Source organism: Zosterops lateralis (genome assembly GCF_965231275.1).
Source record: "Zosterops lateralis genome assembly, chromosome: 2".
Classification (NCBI taxonomy): domain Eukaryota; kingdom Metazoa; phylum Chordata; class Aves; order Passeriformes; family Zosteropidae; genus Zosterops; species Zosterops lateralis.
The window spans coordinates 33,996,277-34,020,725 of NC_139763.1; the positions used below are offsets into that span (position 1 = coordinate 33,996,277).

At 39.8% G+C, this 24,449-nt stretch overlaps 2 protein-coding genes across 4 annotated transcripts in view; both read right to left on the bottom strand.

Annotated features, from left to right (window-relative positions):
• Window positions 1-24,449, bottom strand: part of CYFIP1 (cytoplasmic FMR1 interacting protein 1) — an 83,695-nt gene that overhangs the window by 46,848 nt on the left and 12,398 nt on the right. For all 3 annotated transcript variants that reach the window (XM_083854627.1, XM_083854629.1, XM_083854628.1), the window contains exons 2-12: window positions 10,126-10,249; window positions 9,486-9,575; window positions 8,620-8,697; window positions 7,470-7,571; window positions 5,758-5,939; window positions 4,582-4,678; window positions 4,306-4,434; window positions 2,752-2,856; window positions 2,498-2,589; window positions 1,136-1,253; window positions 318-440 (exon numbers count right to left, since the gene is read on the bottom strand). In XM_083854627.1, the coding sequence (XP_083710753.1) occupies window positions 318-440; window positions 1,136-1,253; window positions 2,498-2,589; window positions 2,752-2,856; window positions 4,306-4,434; window positions 4,582-4,678; window positions 5,758-5,939; window positions 7,470-7,571; window positions 8,620-8,697; window positions 9,486-9,575; window positions 10,126-10,242 (1,233 nt within the window). In that variant the 5' untranslated portion in view covers window positions 10,243-10,249. The remainder of the gene's footprint in view (window positions 1-317; window positions 441-1,135; window positions 1,254-2,497; window positions 2,590-2,751; window positions 2,857-4,305; window positions 4,435-4,581; window positions 4,679-5,757; window positions 5,940-7,469; window positions 7,572-8,619; window positions 8,698-9,485; window positions 9,576-10,125; window positions 10,250-24,449) is intronic.
• Window positions 10,164-24,449, bottom strand: part of TUBGCP5 (tubulin gamma complex component 5) — a gene marked incomplete at its 5' end in the record, with an annotated part of 49,154 nt that continues 34,868 nt past the window's right edge. The window contains one exon of the transcript XR_014589284.1: window positions 10,164-10,249. The remainder of the gene's footprint in view (window positions 10,250-24,449) is intronic.

The window sequence follows — 24,449 nt, forward strand, 5'->3', positions numbered from 1 at the left end:
CAGGTGACAGCCTAGCTGTTAAATAGAACAAGTGGAACGTACTGTGTGAGCTACTGGATCTTCAGAGCAGCAGCATTACTCCTAGACTCTGAGAACTTCATGTGCCATCCTCTAAGAATGAGGTTTGAAGCAGAAGGAGAAAAGAAGTGAAGGAAGAGGGAAACTAAGAGAATAAGATTCTTACAACTCAGAATATTCTGTGATCCTTTGAAAACACAACGTGCATTTTTCAGTCCAGTAAAGCAAAGCTATTTTATTCTGTCTAACCTCACCAAGCCACCTCTCTTTCATCGGGTTTTACTTCCCATGTTACATACCACTTCCATGACATGGGCACTCCACTGGGAGAGAAGCTGCAGGCCTTGGAGAGAGAGATCAAAGAGCTTCCGATATTCCGCATCTGTTTTTTGAGCTTCCTGTCGCCCAGACCCCGTCACCACCTAGACATTATAAAAAATCCCCAAAAAACCCACACTCAAATTCACATCAGAACATGCTGTATTCACAGACAAATTTCTACATTGACTGAAGCACTAAAACAGCATCATATACTAACACCTGCTTTACCATCTAACATCAGCTTTTTCTTCTAGAGACTTATGAAACTTCACAGATTTTGGTCAAGAGACAGAAATCACTGGTGTCCCTAATGACCAATATTGTTGCAGATGAATTCAAGATATAAATTATATACGACATACATAGTTATTTGTTGTCTCTACATGCCATATATGTATGAGTGTGTGTATACATATGCATTTCTGTATTCTACTAATCTTTTAACTTAGTTTTATTTAAACTGCTAAAAACACCTGTTTGGAGTAAGAACGAGACAATATATTCTAAATGAGACATACTAAAATTTCTAGGATAAATCTGAGATACATAGAAAGAAAGAGGCAGAAGGATGTTAGAGTTTGTATGATGTGTCATTATTATGTTAAATTTAAATACTGCAAATATAATTCAGAGAATGGGGATTAGACCTGCAGACAGATTTTCTTGACTCAGGTGGCCAAGCTTTGCTATTTAGCTAGCCAGATATTTACCTGCTTTTCAGATACTTAGTGAGTGACTCATTAACTAAGTTAATGAGTGATGTGCAATTTGCACAGGTAACTCTAACCCCACTCACCTCACTGTTGCTGTAACGAGCCAGTTCAGATATGAAGCGCATATGGTCTTCTCTGATCTGGATCATCTGCTCACATATATTGTACTGGGGACTGCTGCTGGAAGACGTGCATGTCCATCTGGTTCAGAAGAGAAAAAATCCCGACCTAAATCAGTTCTGACAATAAACAGCAAACTTACAAAGAAAGACCCACAATGCCACAACGCATTACTTTTTTTTTTTTTTAACACATTTTCCTTCTCTGTTGTTTGAGGCTTTTTCTCTCTTCACGCATCTACCTCTATTCCTGCACAAGCCACTAGTGATGAACTGCCCTTCTGAGTTCAAATAGCACTTCTTCCAATTCTAAAGAAAAAACTGTAGTTTTTCTTTTCTGTTTTGAGAGTTTTTGTTTTTTAAAGGCTGCTGCCATGAAATACAAACCAGCATTTCTCTTCAAGGGCACTTAGGAACAAGACCAAAAAGGATTAAAAGGTAGGGCAGAAGTACAGGTATAGGCTGTAAGATACATCTAGCCACCTGCAGATTTTTTTTGTTTATTCTTGTTGAACTCTGAAGAGTGTATAGTATGCTCCCAGCTATAAAAAAGACATTATCAAGTACTATTAACATGTTATGAAGAGGCACACAAAAAACATGCTACCAAGAACATCACGTTAAGTAGCCTCGTATTTTTAGTAGCTCAGTAGGCCCATTGCCATTGATTTTCTCCTAGCAATTACATGCAAGTTATGTGGTTTTTTCTGCAGGAATTAAAATGCAAAGCACAATATTCTAAATTCATGTAACTGCATGGAGGCAACGTCTTGGAAGAGCACAGAAAGGTTCACTAAAACAAAGCAATAACCAAAACCCATGGATCCATTAATGCCACAATTGGCTGCATTTTCCAACCATTTTGCTGTGCTGCACACCTAGCCAAAAAAAAAAAAAAAAAAAGAAAAAAAAAAAGAGGGAGGAAGACGAGCTAAGCTGCTGCTCCATGTGCAATGTACACATGCCTATTCACCCATGCACTACTACTGCTCACCTTGCTTAGTAAAATCCTTCATTTCTTTTAAAGAGTTTCATATTTAAAGGAAAAAATAAAAACTAAATTAGTATAAATAAAACTTCCAACCCAGGTTATAAGAAATGTCATAAATACATAAAGAACGAGCTCAGCAGCATAGGAAGGTTTTAAAGCATCTGTTTCTTTAGTTGTATCCATTACACAAATTACATTAATAGTGAAATACCCACACCAAAAAAATCTTGTAATTACCACAGACCCATGAACTAACAGGTGAGTAGGAAAATATGCTCCAAGGGTCAGATCTTCCCCATCCCAGATGCTCCATTCTGTTTTTTTCTCCCTCCTACCTGGATTTATTTTCCTCATAATGGGCACTGGTCTTAATGTATCTTGCAAGTTCAATCTGCATGTCACCAAACAGTGGGACAACCTGCAACTGCTGTACACAGGGAACAAATCAGATTAGATAAATTAGTAACACAAATCATAGTGAAAGGAAACCATTATTTACCCATATTATAATCCAAAGTGATCTTTTTTTTCTATTTAAATATATTTAAAATTCAAGATAAACTACCTTTAAAATCACATCTTAACCAACCTTGAAGTACTTGTCTATCTTGGCTAAATTTATCCTTTTCTTTGCATCCAACTTATAGATGTTACTGACACTTCCATCCATCAGGTATAATCCAAAGCCCATCACCTGAAAAAGGAAAAAAATCAGCCTTCCATGAAAGGACCTCAGAAGTAAAAACCTGTAAGTCTGTTATTCATTTAATTTAAAAAGTAACATTTTAAAACCAGTCTTGAAACATCCAACCTCCTTCAAACAGAATACATTTTCAAATATATACATTTCTGTACTATTCTTTTTTTATCTGTATTAGTAGTTTTTACATTCACATTAGTCTGATCAGTTACCCTTAAAAGATGCTCCTTATTTGTATAAAGGTTTAGCATAAAAAAAAATCTCACTGAAACGAGAGTCTGGCTATTTTTAGAGCTTTTCTTTTTATTTCCACTTTATTCAAACTCTGTACATGCAAACCGATTTGGTAACAGAAGTTTAGATCTAACATCTCTGAGCAATTGCTTTTCTGGTTTTCAGTGCCTGTCTGAATTATACACACAAGAGCTCAGAAGCATAAAAAAAAAAATCTAATTACATTTTGTCCAAGGTATTTAACTAACATAAGGTTAGACATTTATCAGAAATGGTTCTTCACCCAGAGGAATAGGCGCCAGGGAAGCCTGATTCCCAGTGAAGAACCTATTCCCAACGAAATAGGTTCTTTACTGGAATAGGCTCCCTAGGGCAGTGGTCATAGCACCAGCCTGACAGAGTTCAAGAAGCATTTGGACAACCCTGTCAGGCACATGGTGTGACCCTTGGGGATGGTGCTGTGCAGGGCCAGGAGTGGGACTCGATGATCCTCATGGGTTCCTCCCAACTCAGCATATTCTTGGATTCTATTTAGTATTTACAGGAGCCAAGCAAAGAGACTTACAGAAGTCACACTGAATGCCTTTGTAGATAGAACATAAATGCTCTAGAGTTCATGTGTGGTTTCAGAAGACTTTTGTTTACTCCTTATAAACAGAGCTCTTCAAAAGTTAAACATTGAAGTGACACAAAATATTTGTCATGAGGCAACTTTTCTTCCACTGCAAGACATGTAGCTGATAATGCCAGCCACATTTCATACTCCAGCAACCTCTCATTACAGGTACATACTCCAGCTAACTAAACTGATTTACTAATCCTAATTTCGATACCTGTTCCCTGAAATACTTGACATACAGCCTCACTGCCAAAAGCTTTTTAAACAATCTTGCCACATATCTAAAATAAAATGCAGTAGCTCCTTTCTGCTGTCATTATACTTCATAGAAACACAATTCCATCAAATTGGATGCAGTTCAAATGGGTCAACTTCAATTTATGAAAAACAAAAATGGATTAAAAGGTTTCAATAATTTTAGCATGTAATACAACAAAAAGACAATGATAGGGAAAAGCAGTAATTTAAATTATTTGCTTAATCTGCTTCCTTTTAAAAAAAACAAAAACAACCAGAAAGAATCTGGAATTCAAACACCTGTGCTCTGCCTCAACATTCTTTTTTAAATTTTGTACCCAAAAGAAACCTACTTTCAAAAGCATATGTTTCTCACTGGGTGTTAGATACATTTTGTTTTCATAGTAGTCCACACACAAATTCACAATATCTGCAAGCAGCTCTTCATAGCCAACAATCACCTCCAACTGCTGCTGCAAAGACTAGAGAAAAAAAAAAAAAGAAGGATATTAGTTAACTAGTTACACTGACTGGGAAAAAAGTTACTACCAAACTGGAAGAGCTTTTTTAATTATTTTAATACTTTTGCAAAGCATTAGGTAACTTGCAAGGAGACAATTCATGCTTACTTGTGTTATCTTGTTGTGGTTGGCAAGGAACATGGAAAGGTTCTGAGATTCTTGAATAGACTGAGGATCTGCCATTTTCCGCAGGAACTGAGCAGCTCTTTAAAAACAGAAGAAAAACTATATTTCCCTTGGCCAGGACTGTTTGTAAGTAAATCTATCTCCTCAAAAAAAAAAAGGTGAAAAGTCCACTAGAAGAGAAAGATGGACTTAATTTATGCAAAATAAACTGGTTTACTATCCCAAATTCCTCACTACACCCCTACTTAGAAGGTCCAATAAAACACAAATGAAAAAACATTGGCTATATCCTTCAACTGAGTGCAGCTGTGGCTCTATAGATCCAAGCCACTTGACAACCCAGGAAAAGTCTGTCTTGCAGAAAACAAGTGTTTAGCCTCCAGAAACACGTCTCCAAAAAAAAAAAAAGAAAGGCAAATCAAGTAAGTTTAAAAGGTCTCCACGCACAACAACAACTACAACAGGTGGAGGTAGAAACCAAATCTCACATAAGTAGAAGCAACACAGGTAAATTTGGCTAGTCATTCACTGAATAGTGTTGTGCATTAAAGGCCACAGATGCTAGAGCTGGCATAAAAGCCATCTTGCCCTGCTGCTCTGACCACCGTGTTCAACAGAAGATACCTGATACCACCTGGTAGCTCAAGTACAAAATTTGGCCACAGGTATCTCACCCCTTCCCTTCCCTGCTATACCTGCAATCACAATGATTTCGAACAGCAAAGCTGAAACATCTTAAGAACAAGAATAACAAGTCTCAGCTACAAATGTCAAAAATTGATGCCAAGAATAGAATAGATCAGAATAGGAGTAGCACAAGTGATCAGAAAGCCAGCTTCCTCTCAAACTCAAAAACAGAAGCTTTACTGAGCAAAGAATATGTATTACATTTAGCATACACCAAGACGTAAGTACTTGACAGCTTGGCATTAAAGGCAGAAAAACCTTTTGCTGCTGGAAGAACAGCACAAAGAAAATGGATGTACTCAACTGCCTAACTGCAGTCAAACCATCCCTAGTTTCAAGGTAGCTTGTCCCACACTTGAAGAGACTATTTTTGAAGAAAAAGCTGTCAGAAAAAAAGCAACTGCTGCCATCTCGTGGGAGGCCTGAATCCTGGCAGCAAAGGCCTGGGTCCTGCTGCCCCTTGCCACTCACCTCTTGTAAGCTGAGTGGTCATTCTTCACACTGCACTTCATATTTTTCAACTCATCCAACACCGCAAACATGTTGATGAATTTGCCCAGTGTGATCAGATAGGCTTCAGACACAAAGTCCTTCCTTCTCTCTGCGTGGCACAAACGTCTCACCTCCCCACAAAACCGTTCAATTGCATTTCTCTAATGGAGGGAAAAAGACAGAAGAACAGAGAATAAAAGCCATGACATTTCCAGGGAAAAAGTTTCATCATGTGCCTAGAGCTGGTCCAGTGAAAAGCTTCAGCAAAGCAGCAAAATGTTTAAAAAGCATTCAAAACTAGCAAGGCATGAGTACAGGCCTTTCAGCTCTTCCTCTGCGTACCTGATGTGTGCTTCAAGTACCACCAGTGATTTTTGCCACCAAGCTTGCCTGACATAGGAACCAAGGTTCTCCTTTGCAGATAAATTAATTAAAAGTACAAATAAAAAATAGGGCAAGGGGTAATGTTTTTTAAACTAAAAGAGGGTCAATTTAAATTGCATGTAAGGAAGAAGGTTTTTACAGTGAAGGTGGTGAGGCACCAGAACAGGTTTCCCAGAAAAGCTGTAGATGCCCCATTCCTGAAGTGTTCAAGGCCAGGTTAGATGGGGCTCTGAGCAACCTGATCTAGTAGAAAATACCCCTTTTCACTGCAGGGGGGTTGGACTGTATGGTTTTCAAGAACCTTTCCCACTCAAACTACTCTGTGATTCTATGAAGTTTAAAACCCCTCAGAAAAGGGGGATTTCATGCTCTTTGGTGAGGAAGAACTAAATATGAATTCAATATAAATATAATATGAATTAAAAAGCAAATAATAGGAATGCTCTCTTCAAAAAAACAAACAAAAACTCGCAGCACACTGTACATGCCAGCTCTCTTAAGTCATCCTGGCACATGTTTATTTGAGGGCTTGTTTCCAAGCGCACGTCGAGGCCATTTCAGATGGAGATTACAAATAAAAATAAAAAAAAAAAGCAACTTCAAATGTAAAAAGGAATCTGTTCTGAGTGTAGAGCTCTAATCTTGCTTGAATGAAAGGAGATTGAATGAAATGTAACATTTCCTGTTGTCTTCCCCAACCGGGGGTCTTACTGAGTACAACAATCTCCTCCTTCCTGTGTGCCCTGGGTCTCACAGGCTCTAGTTGCCTCGTCTCTGAATAATGCCTGGAAACATCCTCAGTCCACTGAAATAGATGGCAAGCTGCCAGGAGGGAGGAGAAAGCAAGACAGACTGCTATTCTCCAGCTCGGATGGCTGGCAGATCACAACAACTGGGTTAGCTTGCCTCAATTATGAATGGCCATAGCAAAGTTGCACCTGCTGCTCTGCTGTCCAGACTTGTGGATCCCTCATTCCCCAGCAAATTGTTTCTGTGCTGAGATGTTTTTAGTATACCTGTGAAACACATTATATTTCTTTTCTTGCTAAAGTGACAGATCTCTGTCCCCATGTGCTGCATAGGGACTATATGCAATTACTTTTGATTTTATGTTGAAAGTCTTAATGGAGACTGACTTAAGTTTTTAAAATACGCATTAAAAATTCTGCCCTTCTGTGAGAGAATATGGTGTGCTTTTTCTAACATATAATGACTAGGTTCAGCACCTGAGCACACAATATCAAGTATACAAAGCAGAAATATAAAATTACAAGCCTACTGACAAATTTTGTTTCCATTCCTTTTACCTGAAAATACATAAAATTCATCAGCTTTGTGACTTCTGGCTCCAGAACTTCCACAGTTTTCTCATAAATTTCTACTCTGTTAGGCTGCTCGTTGCACTTGACCTGTGGATAATTAAAGAGGTTATTATACCTGGAACTTTGTCTGAAAAAGCCTCAGCATCTAAGATCCTGAGAAAATGCCTTATCATCCTAAACAGACAAACTTAAAGACAAAAATTTCCAGGTTAGGTAATCTTATGCTAATCTTCTAAGCTTAATTGTGTGTAAAAAACCCCAAAACAATCTAAGACTTTCCTACTACATTACAGCAAGTGATTTAGTTGTCAAACACCGCTGGTAGGGTGTAGAGTGTAACCTTTCCACATTAAGCCACCTGCTCAAAATCATGCACTACAATAGGGCCAGAACTGTAAATCAAAACAGGTTACCTGACTTCCACTTTAAAAATTTAAACCAGGATAAGCCTTCCTTGCACTTCAGTATAAAAAATAATTGCATTACAAATTTGTTAAAAAGAAAGGAGTCAACTCATGGTATTAATTGTGTTCAGTTTTCTGACGCCTCTTAATATTCTTCCCACTTCACTCCTGTACAGCCACTCCCAGACACTCGAAGCTGACTTTTGCCCTATTCACAGCAGGGGTTTCTTTTGTATACGGATCAAGAAAGCAATGTGTAGCTCTGACTACAGAGAAGGTGGTTACCTGGGAGCAGTAGTGTCTAGAAACCTACATGTTTAACCTGAATGTTAATTGTTATGTGCTATGCTAGTTGTTTTGAATTTAAGTAATAAACTGGGGAATGGGAAGAGTCCATCCTCGTGAGTGAAATGTTGACCTCAAGCAGATTCCACAATCAAAAGTTTTCATTTTAAAGCACATTACTCCTATACTACTCTTGAACCAAAAAGTAAGACAGACACAAACCACATGAGGTATTCCTATAGATGCCTCATTAAAAAAATAAAAATAAAGTGCAACTGGTCCCAAAGGGCTAAAAGACACTGTTCTATGGCATGCCCAGTTTAACAATTCAGGAATCAAAGCAGACTCCACTTGGATCTCACTGACAAATCTCTGTCGGTGTAACTCCACACTAAAACAAGACAGAAGTTCCCATGTTGCATGACAGTAGAGTTTTCGTCCATTACCTGAGGAATGGCTCTTGAGCAGCTCCTCCATGTGTATAACATGATAGCATATTCCTGACCTTCTTCTAACATTTCATTCTGTAGGGAAGACACTCAATATAATTAGGAACTGCAATACAAGATTATTATATCTATGTGTCCTCTGTCATTCCAAGCCCTTGCCCAAATGAACCTATTTCTCTTATCAGAATGTATATGTACAAACACATATATTGCATGCTGAATGATGCATCATCAATTATTATCTCCCCAGATCAGACTGCTTTACGTGTTCTTCCCAAAACTAATGACACTGTGATCTATAAGTATAAATAGAAATGCTAATCTTGGGGTGAGGGAGGATGATTGGATGGTGTTTATTCTTTTTAAATTTGGGGACCCCAGGTGGAATGCACAAGGATGAGAGTCAGCACATGAAGAACAATTTTTCACAAGGCAAAGGAGAGGTACAACAATATCCAAACAATCAAAACAGGTAAAAGAGTAACCAAATAATTTTAAAAGTAGATTGATGTAAACATATATAATTTTCAGTAGCATGTGCTTTATCTGCCCATTCGCCATTTGTGAACTGGCCTCTAGAAGGATACAATGTTTTATTCCTAATTTACCAGGAATGCCATGAAAAAAGGGAACCTTTGAACATTAGTTGCTCAAAGAGGAAAGACAATTAATTTTTTTTTTTTAGGAAGTGTGTTTGAAAAAAAAAAAGAAAAGCCACACTTTTTTTCATCTTACCTCCTCCTGGAAGTGTTGTAGGTAACCTGTTTTCTGTGACCATAATTCTTATAATGAACAGCAAGAAGACACATTCCTCTCCTTTTACTCTACATAATACAAAAGTGTGTATCAGAACAGCTACTTACCATGCTAGAATGGACTGTAGCTTGCTCAATGTATCTTGCAATACCAGTGACAAATGCATTTCTGTCTTCAAAATTAGTGTTGAAGTTTGGCTGCAGAGAAAGGAAAACACGGAATTAAGTCTTCTATAGCAGCATCTCTCTCGTGGAAGAAAACTGAGAACCTGACATTTTTCACCTGGAGAAGAGGAGGCTCTGGAAGACCTTATGGCAACATCCAGGACCTAAAGGGGTCCTGCAAGAGAGCTGGTGAGGAGCTTTGTACAGAGGCATGTAGTGACAGGACATATGGGAATGGATTCAAATACAAGGTTTAGATTAGGTATTAGCAAGAAATGATTGTGAGGGTGGTGAGGCACTGGAAGAGGTTGCTCAGAGAAGCTGTAGCTGATGCATCTCTGGAAGTCTTCAAGGCCAGGCTGGATAGGGCTTTGAGCAACCTGATCTAGTGGAAGGTGTTCATGCCCATGACAGAGGGGTTGGACTAGATGATCTTTCAAGTCTCTTCCAACCCATTCTATGTTTGTATGAAAAGAATTTTTATATATATTGCCAATGTAAACAGACTTTGGTTTGGGCAAAACATACTCTTTCTTAACAACACTGGAAAATGGAAAAACCTTTTCCTATAATGAGAAAGTACCTGGTAAAGAAGAGATGATGGTGGGGGCTCAATACACGGCTGCTGATCTGGCAATGGTAATTCCTCCAAGAGATCCACATTGGACAAGGCATCTTCCAGAGTTACTTGAGCAGTCATTTTGCACCTGGTTAGAAAATACATACATACATATAGATATGTAGATGTATACACATAGATATAACTTTATGTGTGTTACTACATACACAATAAACAAATGAATAACATGAAGAGCAGGCAACTGTTTATACTGTGGGAAATGGGAAGTTTTCCTTCAACCAAAACAGAAGGAAAACAGTCAAACAGAAACTCAGTTGATTTCCAAATACAAGTTTTATTTAAACTTTTGAGACTAACACCCTTGTTATTACTTTTAGGACTTGAAAAATGTTTCTCCTCCCCCACTGCTGGATACCAGAAATACATCAAAAATAGAGGAAAGGATGATTCTAAAGCTCAGTTTTGAGCCAATGTGCTTTCAAAACTTTATGCATTACAGCTTCTACAATCACATCATCCTCAGGAGACCAGGCTGTCAAAAGCTGCCAGCAGTCTCCAGTGTTTCATGTCTTAGGACATCCAGATCTGCTTTGGGTAGTTGATGATAGACTCCTCAGGGCCATGGCAATCTTCATAAACCTTTGACTGCTGCCACTGCCCAGGGTTTTGAACCTAAAACAGCAATGGGAAGAAATCTGGGCCATCTGTGACCAAACACTGGAAGAGGTTGCCCAGAGAAATTGTAGAGTCTCCTTCACTGGAACTTTTGAAGAACTGGCTGGCTGCAATCCTGTGCCACATGCTCCAGGATGACTCTGCTTTAGCAGGGTCATCTGGACCAGATGAGCCACTCTAGTTCTTTCCAACCTTACCTGTTCTGTGATGATGTAAAAATTTAGGAAGAAAACATGGGGTGGAATAACTCAAGTCACCCACTTCTGCATAATGATCTACTCATTCCCCTCAGTGGAGTCAAAAAAATATTGATTTTTAAGGTAATATCTCTAATCAATGTCTCATTTTTTCTGCAGATTATTTTCCCTCATTTACCAGAGAAAAACCATACACCTATGGTGCAAGGAGCAGCTGAGCACTGCCTCCAGCTCTAACCAGGAGGAAAGGAACATGAGCATCCACATCCCAGAGGAGCAGGACCCTGCTTGGCATGTGACTCTCCCCATGTGGACCTGTTCCATCCCCACACACAGGAAGGGTACAAGCAGATCCCAATGCAGCTTTGACAAAAACTCACTGCAAGACAGCTGGTGTGGGCTGGTGATCCCACCACTCACTGCACTTTTACTGGCCTGGCAGAAACATCTCTTCCCTTTCTCTTGCCTAATCATAGATTCCTGCAGAAAGATCCACAGAAACAGCAGCTTTACCTCCAAGGAGAGAAAGCAACCAGGAGTGATTATCTGTCTTTTTCCAGGGACCAACCCTGTGTACCAACCCATAGCTGCAAAGTTAATGTACCACATAGGGAGAGAGCTTGCCAACAACTTTATAAACAATAATCAACAGAAAGATTCATAGGTCTGTTTCTTTTTGAATGCCCAGCCCAAACCTTGCTCCCAGCCTGAACTGATCAGTTTTTGTTAAAATAAATAAATAAACAAATCAGTGCTCGCATTGTGCAACTTGTGATCTTTGCCAGAAAAGGGATGAAGGACAGGACTGACAAAAGTGCTGGCTGGCAAACCTGTGCCAGGATGTTTGCCCAACACCTGCCTACACCCAGATCAAGCTCCAATACAAGAACCACAATTGTTCTCAAATCAGAGACAGGCAAAGAACATGGTGTCCTCCCTTCAATAAATCAACACATGCCAAAAAACTTCCATGGCTGGAAAAAAGTCCTGTGAGGAGTTCAGACTGATCAGTTTCACCCTAGAGGAAACTGAGCTGCCAAGTAGTCAGAGCATCTACAGATGAGCCTATATTTATAGGCACTTTATATATGAGTCTGGGTATCTATAAATCAAGCTTTAGCTAAAAAAGAAAACTGATTAACTGAGAGGCTCCTTCCAACTTGAAACTTTTCCTCCTCTTAGCCTCCCTGTCAAAGAAGAAACGCCCAGTGTACAGCTGCTCTGGGATATGCTGGGGGTGGGGTCAATGGGCCCATAGTCCTCTCTCCCACTGGACAGGCAAATGGCCACAAAGCACTGAACTCCAAGAAATCACTACAAAAGATGTTCTAAAACCCACAGTGAAAAATGGCCAGCCATTCTAAACCAAAAACTACTGCAACTATCTGTGTAAAGCAGAGGTGTCACTGCGAGCAAGAAAAGTATCAGCACCCTCTCCCCAGTCCACATATCTTCCTCCTCCTAAAACATGGTCCACCAATGACTTGAGCCCCTGCTGTTGAACAGAGCCAAGCACTTCCTCAGCACTACAAGTAAATATTCTGAAGATGCAGCCTGTATGATCCAGATGCTGAAAGCACACGTGCATGCTTTTGGCCTCAATATTTACAGCTTCACAGGAGCATCAACTATGTTCAGACTATAAGACTTTAGACTATATGTGGATTTGTTTCTAATACTTAGAAAACATTTTAAAAATAGAACCCAAAATCCCAGTTGATTTATACTGCCTTCTATTTAAACAGCACAGGTCTGGGAAACCTTCACTAACAGGCCAGGGGCCTGTAAGAAACAAAAGCTTTCTGCTGCCCTCTCGGTTGTGAGAAGTAATACAGGAAGGAACATTTTTTTAAGTCCTTTAGCATGATTTCCCAAAGATCAGCATTTTTCAAAGCAGGAAAACAAAAGCCACTGGGCACAGACAGTTGTAAATGTCTTCTTGTTTTGAGGCTGCTTGCTGACAGCTCGATTTTGCCATTTTGCCAAAGGTATCCACATGCCTGGCATTCTGTTGGCCAAGTTCAATGTCCCTGTTCTCCAGCCTTTGCACTCCAGTATCTAGCAAGACATGAAAGAGGAAGCTGCTCCTTCCTGCCCAGCTTTGACACATTTGCAAACGTTGCGAGGGCGTGATCCACGTTTCCCCTCTGTCCCCCCAGAAGTGAGGCAGAGGAGTTTTGACAACAGCAATGGCAGGGCGACAGCTGGAACCGGTTCAGGGTTTTTCTCTGCTTCTTTATCTTTGTTGATAAAACAAGCTCCAAAAGACAACAGCTGTTTCTCATGTACAATGATGAAGGGCTAGCAAAATCAGATTTTATTTTCCCCCTAAGCTCAGAAAAAGTAATTTAAGAAAATCTAAAATTCCCAAGACACGAAATTGGATAGCTTTGCCTCCTTAAGAGTCATGAGTTTTCAACAGATGAAATTACTGGGTAGGAGAGCTAATATTTTAAGAGATTCCTTTATGGCAGAGAACAGAAGAAACTTCAAAGACCTACTTAAAAAAAAAAAATTGATTAAGAGTTTACATAAATGAGAACCGAATAAAATCCTCTAGTCATACTCATCATTATAGTTATATGAGGACATTTACCCAAACTGAGAATTTTTTTTCTTACTAAATTCCTACAAAGCTGTGTTTTCAGTTCTCTACCTACATGAGATTTCCCAGGACAGCTCTTCTCAGGCAGAAGACATGTAAGCATTACTTCTGAAATAACATTTTTCTTTTTGGTATCTTTGGATTATGACCCATCCTTAAAGCATTAAAGTAAAAATGCATGAACAAGAACATGTTCTCCTGGTTGTACACTAGTTTAATTAGTGAACATTCAGCATTCATGACTGACATTCTCCCTTGAGGAAAGAGAATCATACACACCAGCAAACTGTTTTGCTAAATTTTGGTGTTTGATGAGCACACACAGCTTTCTAAGCAGGGGAGAGCAACGCCTGTCCCGATTCTCAGTTCCTTTTTCTGGATTTCAGAGCAAGAAAATCCCTGTCTCGAAACAAACTTCAGCCTCACAGTACCAAGTCCCACCATGTCCAAGGATCAAGAGATATCAGTCCCAGGATTGGAGGGGGTTTTTTAGTATTTTAGTGCAAGGCCACAGACTAGCTTAAACTAGGATATCCTCTTTTTCTTCAGTTCTGAAGGAGATAAGCACCACATGGGCCTGACCTGCTCAGAAGAGCTTGTGCTGTGGAGAAGCTCACTGAGCTGCTTCTCACATTTTGCCCATGTGAAAAATCAAGGCCCCAAAAAAGAAGCTCTTCTAGCATTGTTTACATTTTGATTTAACTTCAGAACTGGATTATTATTGAAAATATTCACAAAAAAGGAATTGGCAACCTTTTTTGAAATGTCAGAATTCTGCACCATTGCTCTCAGCCATACAACTGCATGGTAAGCAGTGCCCTACTAATAACATTGCTTTAGTATCTAGAGATGATTGTCAGTCCTAGCAGAGATACCATTTCCACATCTCCATCCTTACAGAATAATGTCTAAGTCTTTGCAGAAGATCTATATTCTTAATTCCAAGTATATCAGAAAACAGGCAGCACGCATCTCTCAACCATGCTCTTTTGGGCCTCCTGAAGCTTCAGATTATTTGGAAGAAAATATAAACAGGAGCAAATTATGGGGAAAAATGTTTTGGGAAAAAACAAAAAAACAAACAAACAAACAAAAAAAACCCCACCACACTACAGAAGGAGGTAAGGAATGAGAAAGCAGAGAATACAGAGAATAAAGCACTAATTTCGGAATCACTGTGAGAGAAAGGATTGCTGTAACTATTTTGCTATCAAACTTAAGAGGCAAAAAAATCCCCCAAATACTAGAAAGTTAAGTAACAAGCTTTTGAGCTTTCAGTGATAGAGTTAAGCAGAACTCAGCCTATAAATAACTAAAACAGGAAAAAATATGCTTGATGGTAAAAGATAGTTCTCACACATGTTCAGTAGCAGTGCATGGAATCCAACAATAACTTGTAGCTAGCAACCAAGTCAAAAAATAAATAAATGTGGGTAAAGCAAATGAACTTAGGTAACTGTAACCTTATTGAGATCTCCTTGTAAGTGTAGAAATTACCACACAGTTCCTCTTTAGCCTATGGCCAAGACTTCCCAGAAATGTCCTTTAATGGTCTTATGAATCTATCCAGCTGAGTTTCAAAAAGACACTGATTCCCAACATAAAAGTTCTACCTCAAATAACTGTGTTTGATGATATCTACTTACTGGTGAAAAATAAAGAAATAAAGCCCTTCACCAGAGAAGTTATCAGATGCAATGTTATGGCTGTGTTAGACAAGATAGAGAGAGATGAGGCTGGTATCATGTTACCACAAAACATTTTTAAAAAACCCAAAGGTATATTGAGTAGCCTGAAAATACACAGAGAAAGAATGGGAAGTCCTTGGAGAATACAAATACATATGCCATTTAAATTACTTGCAAACTGTCATTATCACTTGTACTAAGACTGTCAAGTGAACATTCCCAAAGAAAACTGATAAACAGTATAATTCAGTCCTTTAGTTATAAAAATAAAGGTAGAGAATATCAAGCTACAGTGAAAGCCAACTTTTCCTCAGAAGATTTAGACAGAGCAAGCAGAGGCATTTACTTTATGACAATTGCTTTACTTTATGGAAGTTGAAATAACAATGTTAAACTTCCCTGAAATTAACAAAAATAATTAAAATCTAAATCCTACAGCTGGCACTTTTTTCCTTGACATCACTCACTCAAAAGTTTGACACCCTGAGGACATCTAAGCACCCTCACTTTGAAATCTCTAAGGATTTATCCTCACACAACCATTAAAGCAGTAAGTAGGCTTCCCTCTTGACACAGTGGATTGCAGCAGGTAACAACCTGGAAACGGATTTCCAGGTGATTTTTGCTGTCAGCTCCTTACAGTACATCTTCTGGTATACTGATGCAAACTGGAAAGATCAGACAGTGGACACAGCTGCGTCTATTGCTACCACATGCTCATCTTGTGCCCTGAAAATTAAACTTCCATGGAAAATGAAAGATGGGTTTTACTGATATAATGGCAGGGAAAAGATCTGAGTTAGTAGTCAATGCTGTGGATGATACCTTCCCCCAACACCAGCATCACACATGGATATGCAGCAACCAGCCTCACCAAGCAGGGCTGACAAGGTTCATCTCATTTAAGCAACAGCTCAGCTGTTCAGGGACGCTGATTTCCCTCTATCATTAACCACCAATAAAAATAAAAGCATAAAAGAGACAGTGATGTAAAAGAGCACATTTTCTTCAGCTAAACTACCAGAACATCCCCACCAGTCTGAGAGCAAAGACTGTGTCTTTGTTCAGCTGGGTCTTTATGCTGCTCAGGCATGAAGTGTTGCAGCAAGCTAGTAAGGGTAGAGGAAAATGTGTTGGATGAAATAAATTCCCTTGAATCATTCATCCCACTTTTCAGACTGACTCTGAAAAAGGGTGAACTGAGAGATGTCCCATCTGCTCCTGAAGGAACATCCCCAAGGCAGTGACAGCAGAGCAATCTCTTCTGAAGTCCTGTACTCTTCAGAGCAGCCCAACTGCTGCTACTGTCTCTTGTGACAGACCCTCTCCCTCCTTGCCTCAATAGACACATCCATCCCAGCACCTCTAACAGCATCTGGCCAGGCACGTGGGAAGAGCTGAACATACAAAGATCTGAGTCACTGCTGAATCTCAGGGTGAGAAGAGTCAGAGGAATACCAGCACTGATCTTACCTCACCATTCTTGATACCATGCTACACACTACACCAGTATCTAAAATATACCTCTCTGGGGAAAAAAAAAAAAAAAGAAAAAAAAAAAATTCTCTCCATCTTTTAACGTCATTTAACCAAAAGCTGACAGAAAACTGAGTTTAAATGTAGCATGCATCCATTCAAAATGCAGATAGTTACACTTCAAACAGCCTGAAACAGTCTGGGAAAAACACATCCTACCGTCATCAAAATGCAGGACAAGTTCCCAGCCCTGGAGAGGAGAGTTTGGGGCCCCTGTCACAAAGGGTTGGATCAGCAGTTCTGGGCTGCAGCTGGTGGCCAGGGGCCTCACACCACACTCTGAACTGGGATCAGCAAAACCCGACCCACTCAAGCACAGTTTCTCCCTCTTTCCCCATGGCAGAAGTTATCACAGAACGGAGACCTGTGAGTGAGACAAGCAGATGTGCTCAGCACACCCCACCTCCAGCTGCTCCCAGGACAGGGTAAGCCCTGGAAACCAGCATACCTCCAACAGCAATAAAACACATGCAAATATTAGCTCAAGAATGCAGCCCAAGGAAGCAGGGGTGTTTTGGGACATCCAGGGAATTAGCTTTGGTAAGAGCATTCTCTACATAACCCAAAAAGCTCTCCAACACTGGAATTTTAAGTGGAAAAAAAAAATCTCATATTAAAAATATGAAGAGACATCATGCCAAAGAGTGAGTTAATTAAGGTGGAGTTTCAGTGATAAAAAATTGCTAGACTGCAGAAATTTTTGAATATTTTCTGACTTTGCAGATGAAAACAGTGTTTCATTTGACTGAAAAATTATGTCGGGTGGGGATGCCCTGTGCCTTTTTGCAGTCTACTGGACACATTTTGTTTTTAAATAGATGCATTTGATCTCCGAGTGCTTGTACATGTTCCCAGGCTCAAAATAAGACAAAGAGGAAGCACGTCTGCACTTTAAACAGCAACTTCCTTTGCCTCTCTTCTTTCCCATGTTTGCAAAAGCAGAATCTTTGAACCTTAAATTAAAATATAGTGTCAGGGATACTCAAGATTAAAATGGCTGTGCAATTCATCAATTGAAATATGTATCCACTTGAGTGGTTTTGCTTAAAATAAATTATTATATATTAATATAAATATTAATAAATAATTTTAAATGTCTTTTGAATAAATAAATCAAAGCTTACCCTACTTAAAAGGAGAGAATTCTGTGATAAAAATCAGGAAAATTTTACATAATGCAGTTAAAGAAGGAGAAGAGAAGCATATTATTATTTAAAAAAAGAAAAAAAAAAGAGAGAGAGAGAGAAGCAAAGATATTCCACAGTCCACACACTGAAGGAAAGAAATACAAATGAAAATATATTTAAAAAGATGATTGCCTGGCCTGCTGAACTGGGGTCATCAGGACCAACCTCAGTAAACTCCATAGCAACCAATGACAACATTCCCACAAGAATAGAATTGGTCAGACAGCAGCAGAAGTTAAGTTTTATCCCTATAGCAACACAACATTTTCAGGTTTCTTCTGTCCCATTGTGTCATTTTTCAATGCTACTGGATTGCAGAAAATCAATGAAATAATTTTTCTATTACAAAAATCTGATTCAATATTCTGCATAATGTTCCTACTCAATTTAAACCATGAGATTCCAATCACAAAAGGTTCTTGTAATGGAAAGAGAACAAAAGGAACAGATTTTCTCTTCCAAGAACAGCACAGCAATTACAAAAATATTCATTTTTATTTCAAACCTCCAAGATCTCTCTCAAAAACTCCCTTTTAGTTTTATTTTTGATTTCAAACACCTCAGCCATTCAACCGCTTACCTATCAATTCAGACTGAGCAGAAAACATTTTAACACCCTGATGGCTAAAGCACTTCCGAGAACATCAACACGATGGATCTTCTCTGTTTGAATGCTCTTTTTCTATGCTCTGGACAGCACAATCTGCCTTTTTGCCAAGTGGATCAGCCTAAGATGCTCCTTTTGGGACTGGAGCTCCTTTCCGTTCCTAAGCAACAGATTTGCATAAGCTGAAGGAGCAAAGAAAAATGCTTTTCACATCATTTACGGGCCTGCCTGATTAAAGTAAAAGACAGAAGAAAGCAAACAGCAGCTGACAGTCCTTTGTACAACAGATTTGACATACTGTTAAGCTTTCAAAAATACATCTGCAAATCGCATTTTAAAAAAGGCTTGATAGGTGAAAAAGAGAAAAAAATTCCAGCACTGTATTATCCCATCCAAATATCACAGTCAGTCTCAGAAGAACAGTCACATAATAGAGACAATTAATTTAGTATTAAACTCCAATAGGGTGAAGTGGCTCACAATAAATGCAGGCTTCCAAAAGCAGACACAGACTGGGGGAAGAACATAAGGCTTATAGCATGGATTTTTAAAATGATTTTTAATTTTTTTTTTAAATTTTTTTTTTAAGAAAATCTCAGCTTCCTAAATTAAAAGCTCTTTGCATTCAGTCACATGTGAATTTTTCATGCAATCTGCACTAATATCTGTCCAGCTTCGGTCCACTGCAGGGAAACATCCCAGCAAGCAATCCCCATCCCTTCCATCTCTTTACACAAACAATGCCTGTGCTATGATTCCGCAAGCAAGGTCCAAGTGCTCAGTGATACACCAGTCTTATCACCTGGAAAACTGAATTCTGGGCAATATCAGTAAGCAACAGCAGCACCATTAATCCAACCTAAAAGCCACACTTCGGTGAGTCAGTTCTGTCCCTCCCACAGGACAATCAAGGTCAGAAGGACAGCAGTGCTAAGGATGGTGTCATGGAGCAAAAAGGGCTTGCTGACACAACGACCAGCAGGACTCAAAGGACAATTGGTTATGCTTGTCGAATAACTTCCCTTTCAATATCCTGGATGAATTCAAGCACTTTTCAAGTAAAAAGAAGGTCTGACACCCTACCATCATTACAGCAGGTTAGGAATGGGGGAGTCTCAGGCTCTTTGGATGAAGCCTAGTTCAAGACTGGTGAGTCATGGTAGTCCATAATTGCCTTTCCTGATGCCTGCCACCACGTGTATGTCTACCAACTACTCCTTTTTACAGCATCGGTAAGAAAACTCTCCCACGACTAGAGAACATAGTGCAACCTTAGCACTCCTGTAGCATAGCACCAGGCTGGAATCACTATATTTTTGCTAGCAAGGCACCACAAGAGTGAATTTATCTTTTCCTGCCATGCTAGCAGTCAGCAGGAGCACATGGATGAGCACATACTAATTCTACAGCAGCAGCATCTGCAGTGGATTATCATGATGCAGCAGGTAAAAACCAGGTATTTCAAAGGGCAGCCTGGCCAGTACTAAGCATCTGCAGCATCATTCCACATCTTGAAGCTCTGGAAGAGAGATACAACTTCCTGATGTTCAAATATAGGGTGAAATGCTATCCCTCTGTTCTCAAGTGGAGAATACACACCCTTCAAAAATGAAAAATTAATTCTGCTCGTTCCACTTATTTAATTTGAAAACCCATTGTGATGGCAAGGGAAAAGCCTAAGCCTCTAAAATTTCCTCCAAAAGTATCCCACTTAGATGAACAAGGAGAGAAGGCCTGTCTCTGAAGTTTGTCCTGCAGCATGCAACCCCCCTCTGCAATGGCACTTGTGCTACAAGAACTCACAGAGGCGTTTTGTTTGGTTTGCTTCATCTGTGAATGTAAGTCTGAAACCCAAGACACGTCACAAATGTAAAATTTAAAAAAAATCTGCTGTTGATGGGGCTAGATGGCTGAGAGGGTTTGTGTTGATTTACTAATTAATTCTCACAGAACTGAATTAGCTCTGAGTGAACTAACTAATGTATAGAATGAACCCCCTTCTGCAATATTTGGCCTCTCTTCAGGCTGCAGTGAAATTAGAGATTTAAGCATTGTTTCATTCTAGGTTAGGTGTACTGAGATCTGTCTTGCTACACTTACTTGCCTTACCCTATTAATATTCTCTGGTATTACACCTTTGAATTGCACCATTTCATCTTCCTGACGAACTCTTTCCCCTCCTCTTTTTTGTGTTCTTTTTCTCTCACCCAGTTCACTCCTCTGCACCCATTTTTGCATTCTGCTGACGCTGCTCTCTCCTGCAGCTGTTCTCCACAAGCATTTCTTCTGTACTTGTTCCTGATCCTGCTGCTGCACAGGTGGTAGGAAGCAATGCTGCACAGCAATGCTTTGGACAAGACTGAAGTTTAGAACAGAAGCTAAGCACTGAAGCACAGCACTTACAGCATGTGAAAACTACACCTGGGGTGCTTGTGAAAAGCTCTCTCACTTCTTAGCAAAGGTAACACTTCCACTGTGAGCATTCTGCAAAGAATGAGAAAGGGAGCAGCAAAAACAATAACCACTCCAGAAAGGCGAAAGAAAAGAAAGTTCACATAGAATTAGCCTGGCATGGCTCAGGATGTAGTCTTCCACCACAGATTGCTCACCTCTGCTCAGCATGGATTTCATGGCTGCCCTGTGTGTCTGGAGCAGAAAGTGCTGGTACTTTAATCAAAAAGGGCACACCTGTGTACATAGGCTGAAAGGAGCTGGGGGGCAGAGGAACTGAGCACCCCATTGGATGGAAGACTATCATGTTACAGGTAAAAGAGATGAGCCTCAAAGATGGAGAGGAAGACAAGAGTCTGGAGTCTTCAGATTTCCATCTAAGCAACAACACAACCCGTCAGCCTTAGACAAACTGTTTATTTAGACTCATAGAATGGCTTTGGTTGAAAGGGAGCCTAAAGACCATACAGTTCATCCCCCCTGCCATTGGCAGGAACACCTTCCACTAGACCAGGTTCCTCAAAGTCCCATCCAACCTGGCCTTGAACACTTCCAGGGATGGGGCACCCACAGCTTCTCTGAGCAACCTGTTCCAGTGCCTCACCACCCTCACAGTCAAGATTTTCTTCCATATCTTTTAGCTAAATTTAATCTCTTTCAGTTTGAACCCACTAATCCTGGTCCTATCACTACAGTTCCTGATAAGGCATGTGAGTTCTGTACTTTTATTTCACAAGACTGGAATGAAATAAAGAAAAAGATTGTTTTCTCGGGGGAGGGAGGACAGCATTCTCTTCCTTAGCCCAGTTACAGAGATGGTTGCTCCAGGGTCAGTCTTACAGCTTCTCAGGGGAGTCTGCTTGGCAGCACCCCTGCCTGTGGGAAGGACACCCACCACACCACTGCTGGGGGCAGCTGTCCAGGCAGGGGCAGCCCCTCAGGTCTCTCTTCCACAGTGTCTCTGCATTTTGCATCCAGCTCCTTCTTACAGCATATGTCCCCCAATGACACAACAGGCATTAATTATATCCAGTAGGTTTTTTCAATGCAAGCCTGCAGCTGAAGCTCTGGCTTCAGTTTTGCCTTATTTTGAGTTTAAAAATTGAACAAAGGCTTCAATAAACATGACTTTGAAAGAGAGGCTGTCTGCTGTCATTCCCACTCCGTCTCTAAACCTGTAGGTACTTGGTAAGTCAACAACACAACACTCTCCACTTTCAGTTTAAAAAAAATTACACAGCTTCATCTGAAAAGTAAGTTGGAAGATATTTTAGGCAAATTTGTACTATCCATGTTATACATAGCTTTTTATTATCTAAATCAGTACAATAATAATGAACAATTTTGCAAAATTACAGTATTTAAAAAGAAAACAAACAAAAAACCAAATCAACAGGCTTCCGAAGGTGTTAAAAAGTCCACCACTGTGTGCATTTCTGTGAGAAGAGAGTGAATAAGACAAGAAGTAAATCATGGTTCAATTATTTTCTTAAAAAAACTATGGAAATAGTATGGGACAAAAATAAATAAATTTTAATTTCTTAAGTTCTCTTTTTCCTCAAAAAGACCTCATCATCTGTAATATTTTATGCAAAAGAATAGGCAGTTTCAGTGAAAATTCAACCAAAACTCTATTTCAGATATCACCTGACAAGAATTCACATCTATCTTGAGCCATGTGTCATGACAGTTTGCCTGAACGTCACACTCAGAATCTATAATTCAGTGTACTCTCCTTATTGATTTTATATCACTGACCCCACTTAAAATAATTAGAGTTATACTGGAAGAAGGTTATAAATAGTTTCAGCATTTTTATTTCCTGCCAACAAAGCATCCATGCCCCTATCAGAATTAAAATATTTTAAAGTGAAGTACAGCACTAACATATTTTCATCTAAACCCTGGGGAAAAAAAATCTCTTGTATGGGTGTAGTGCATAAAACAAGCATGTCCCAAAAGCACCTTGTGTCATTTGCACAGCTGGAATCACTACTTAGCATGTCAACTCTTCAGACTCATGTCCTAACATAAAACCATAGTACTGGTTTTTAAATCTATTTGTTTCTAAAACCAAAAGCACCATTTAATTATTTTTTTTAACTTTAGAATATAGTTATTCATAAGAACATTACTGAGACTTAAGCCTGCTAACCATTCGCAGAGAGTGTAATCTAGTAAGCATAAGTCTATACACTGCCTGAGTTCTTAAGATGCCTTTCAGTGGAGAGAGTAGAGGGGGGTGGTATTTTTTTCCACCAAATGAGCAATTATTAGCTTTAAAAAGTTTATTTGTCACTCTATTATCTCCTGACCAACACTGCTGGAAAACTGACCTGCAAAAACCAGCCATGTGAAAGGCTGAAAGACAGATTGTTGAACTGAGAAAAATCTCCCAGTATTTGGCTCAAGCAAAGAGAAATCATACAAGTTCACCCCACAAAAAACCACTTTGTAAGCTGGGAGCATTCACAAACTGAGAAAAGGAGGGTACCATAGACTGGTGGTAAATGCTCTGGCATTTACCTCTGATGAAAACAAGAACAGAAGTGCCAATTCCACACCTTACCCAATTGCTTGAATAAGTAAAACTTTAGTAAAGTTAACAGGTGGAACATGCACTCCTGTGGAGGGCACTCATTTTAAGCTCTGCCTAGGCCAGAGCACCTGTCCTGGCAATACACACACAGAGAATCACAGAACAGCCACTCAGTTAAAGAACTACCATGTTCTCTTTTACTTCCCTGCAGTCATTGGGAAGAGTATGGCAGGGACCTCGGAGCATGACTAAAAGGGCTGCAAATCTACAGCAGACCACAGCTAGCTAAGTCCCACACAGCAGATGCCTAGCAGGCAGCTAATTTAGCAATGAAGGGATTTCCACCCTGACTTCACCATCAGACTGATGCCCTGCTGGGGTCCCTTCCAGCAGGAGCAGAGGTCTGGCAGAATAAAACAGCTACAGAAAATGTGGGGAAGGGATACAGCAGCAGGACACAAGTGCTGCTCTCAGAAGCAGGGACCACCACCATCTCCCAGTTGGGAAGTTTTGGAGAGACAGGCTTCCTCTCCAACACCCTGAGCTGGATCTGTGCTCAACTTGGCTTAAATCACTTCTTCCACAGCTTTAATTCACTTCTTCCAGAATGATCTTTCTGCAGAAAGGCTACACAGCTATAAATTCACCTGCTGTCTGCTGATGGTCAGCCTGAGGGAAAGGGGGTTTCTTCTGAGGTGGCTAATGCCTGATGATTATTTGTGCCATACCAACCTTTACCACAACTCTACTTTTTACAGTTTAAGTCCAAGATAGACACTTTTCCCTCAAAACACTGAAGTGTGTGAACACAGGATTTTCTTCACAAATACACACACTTGAGA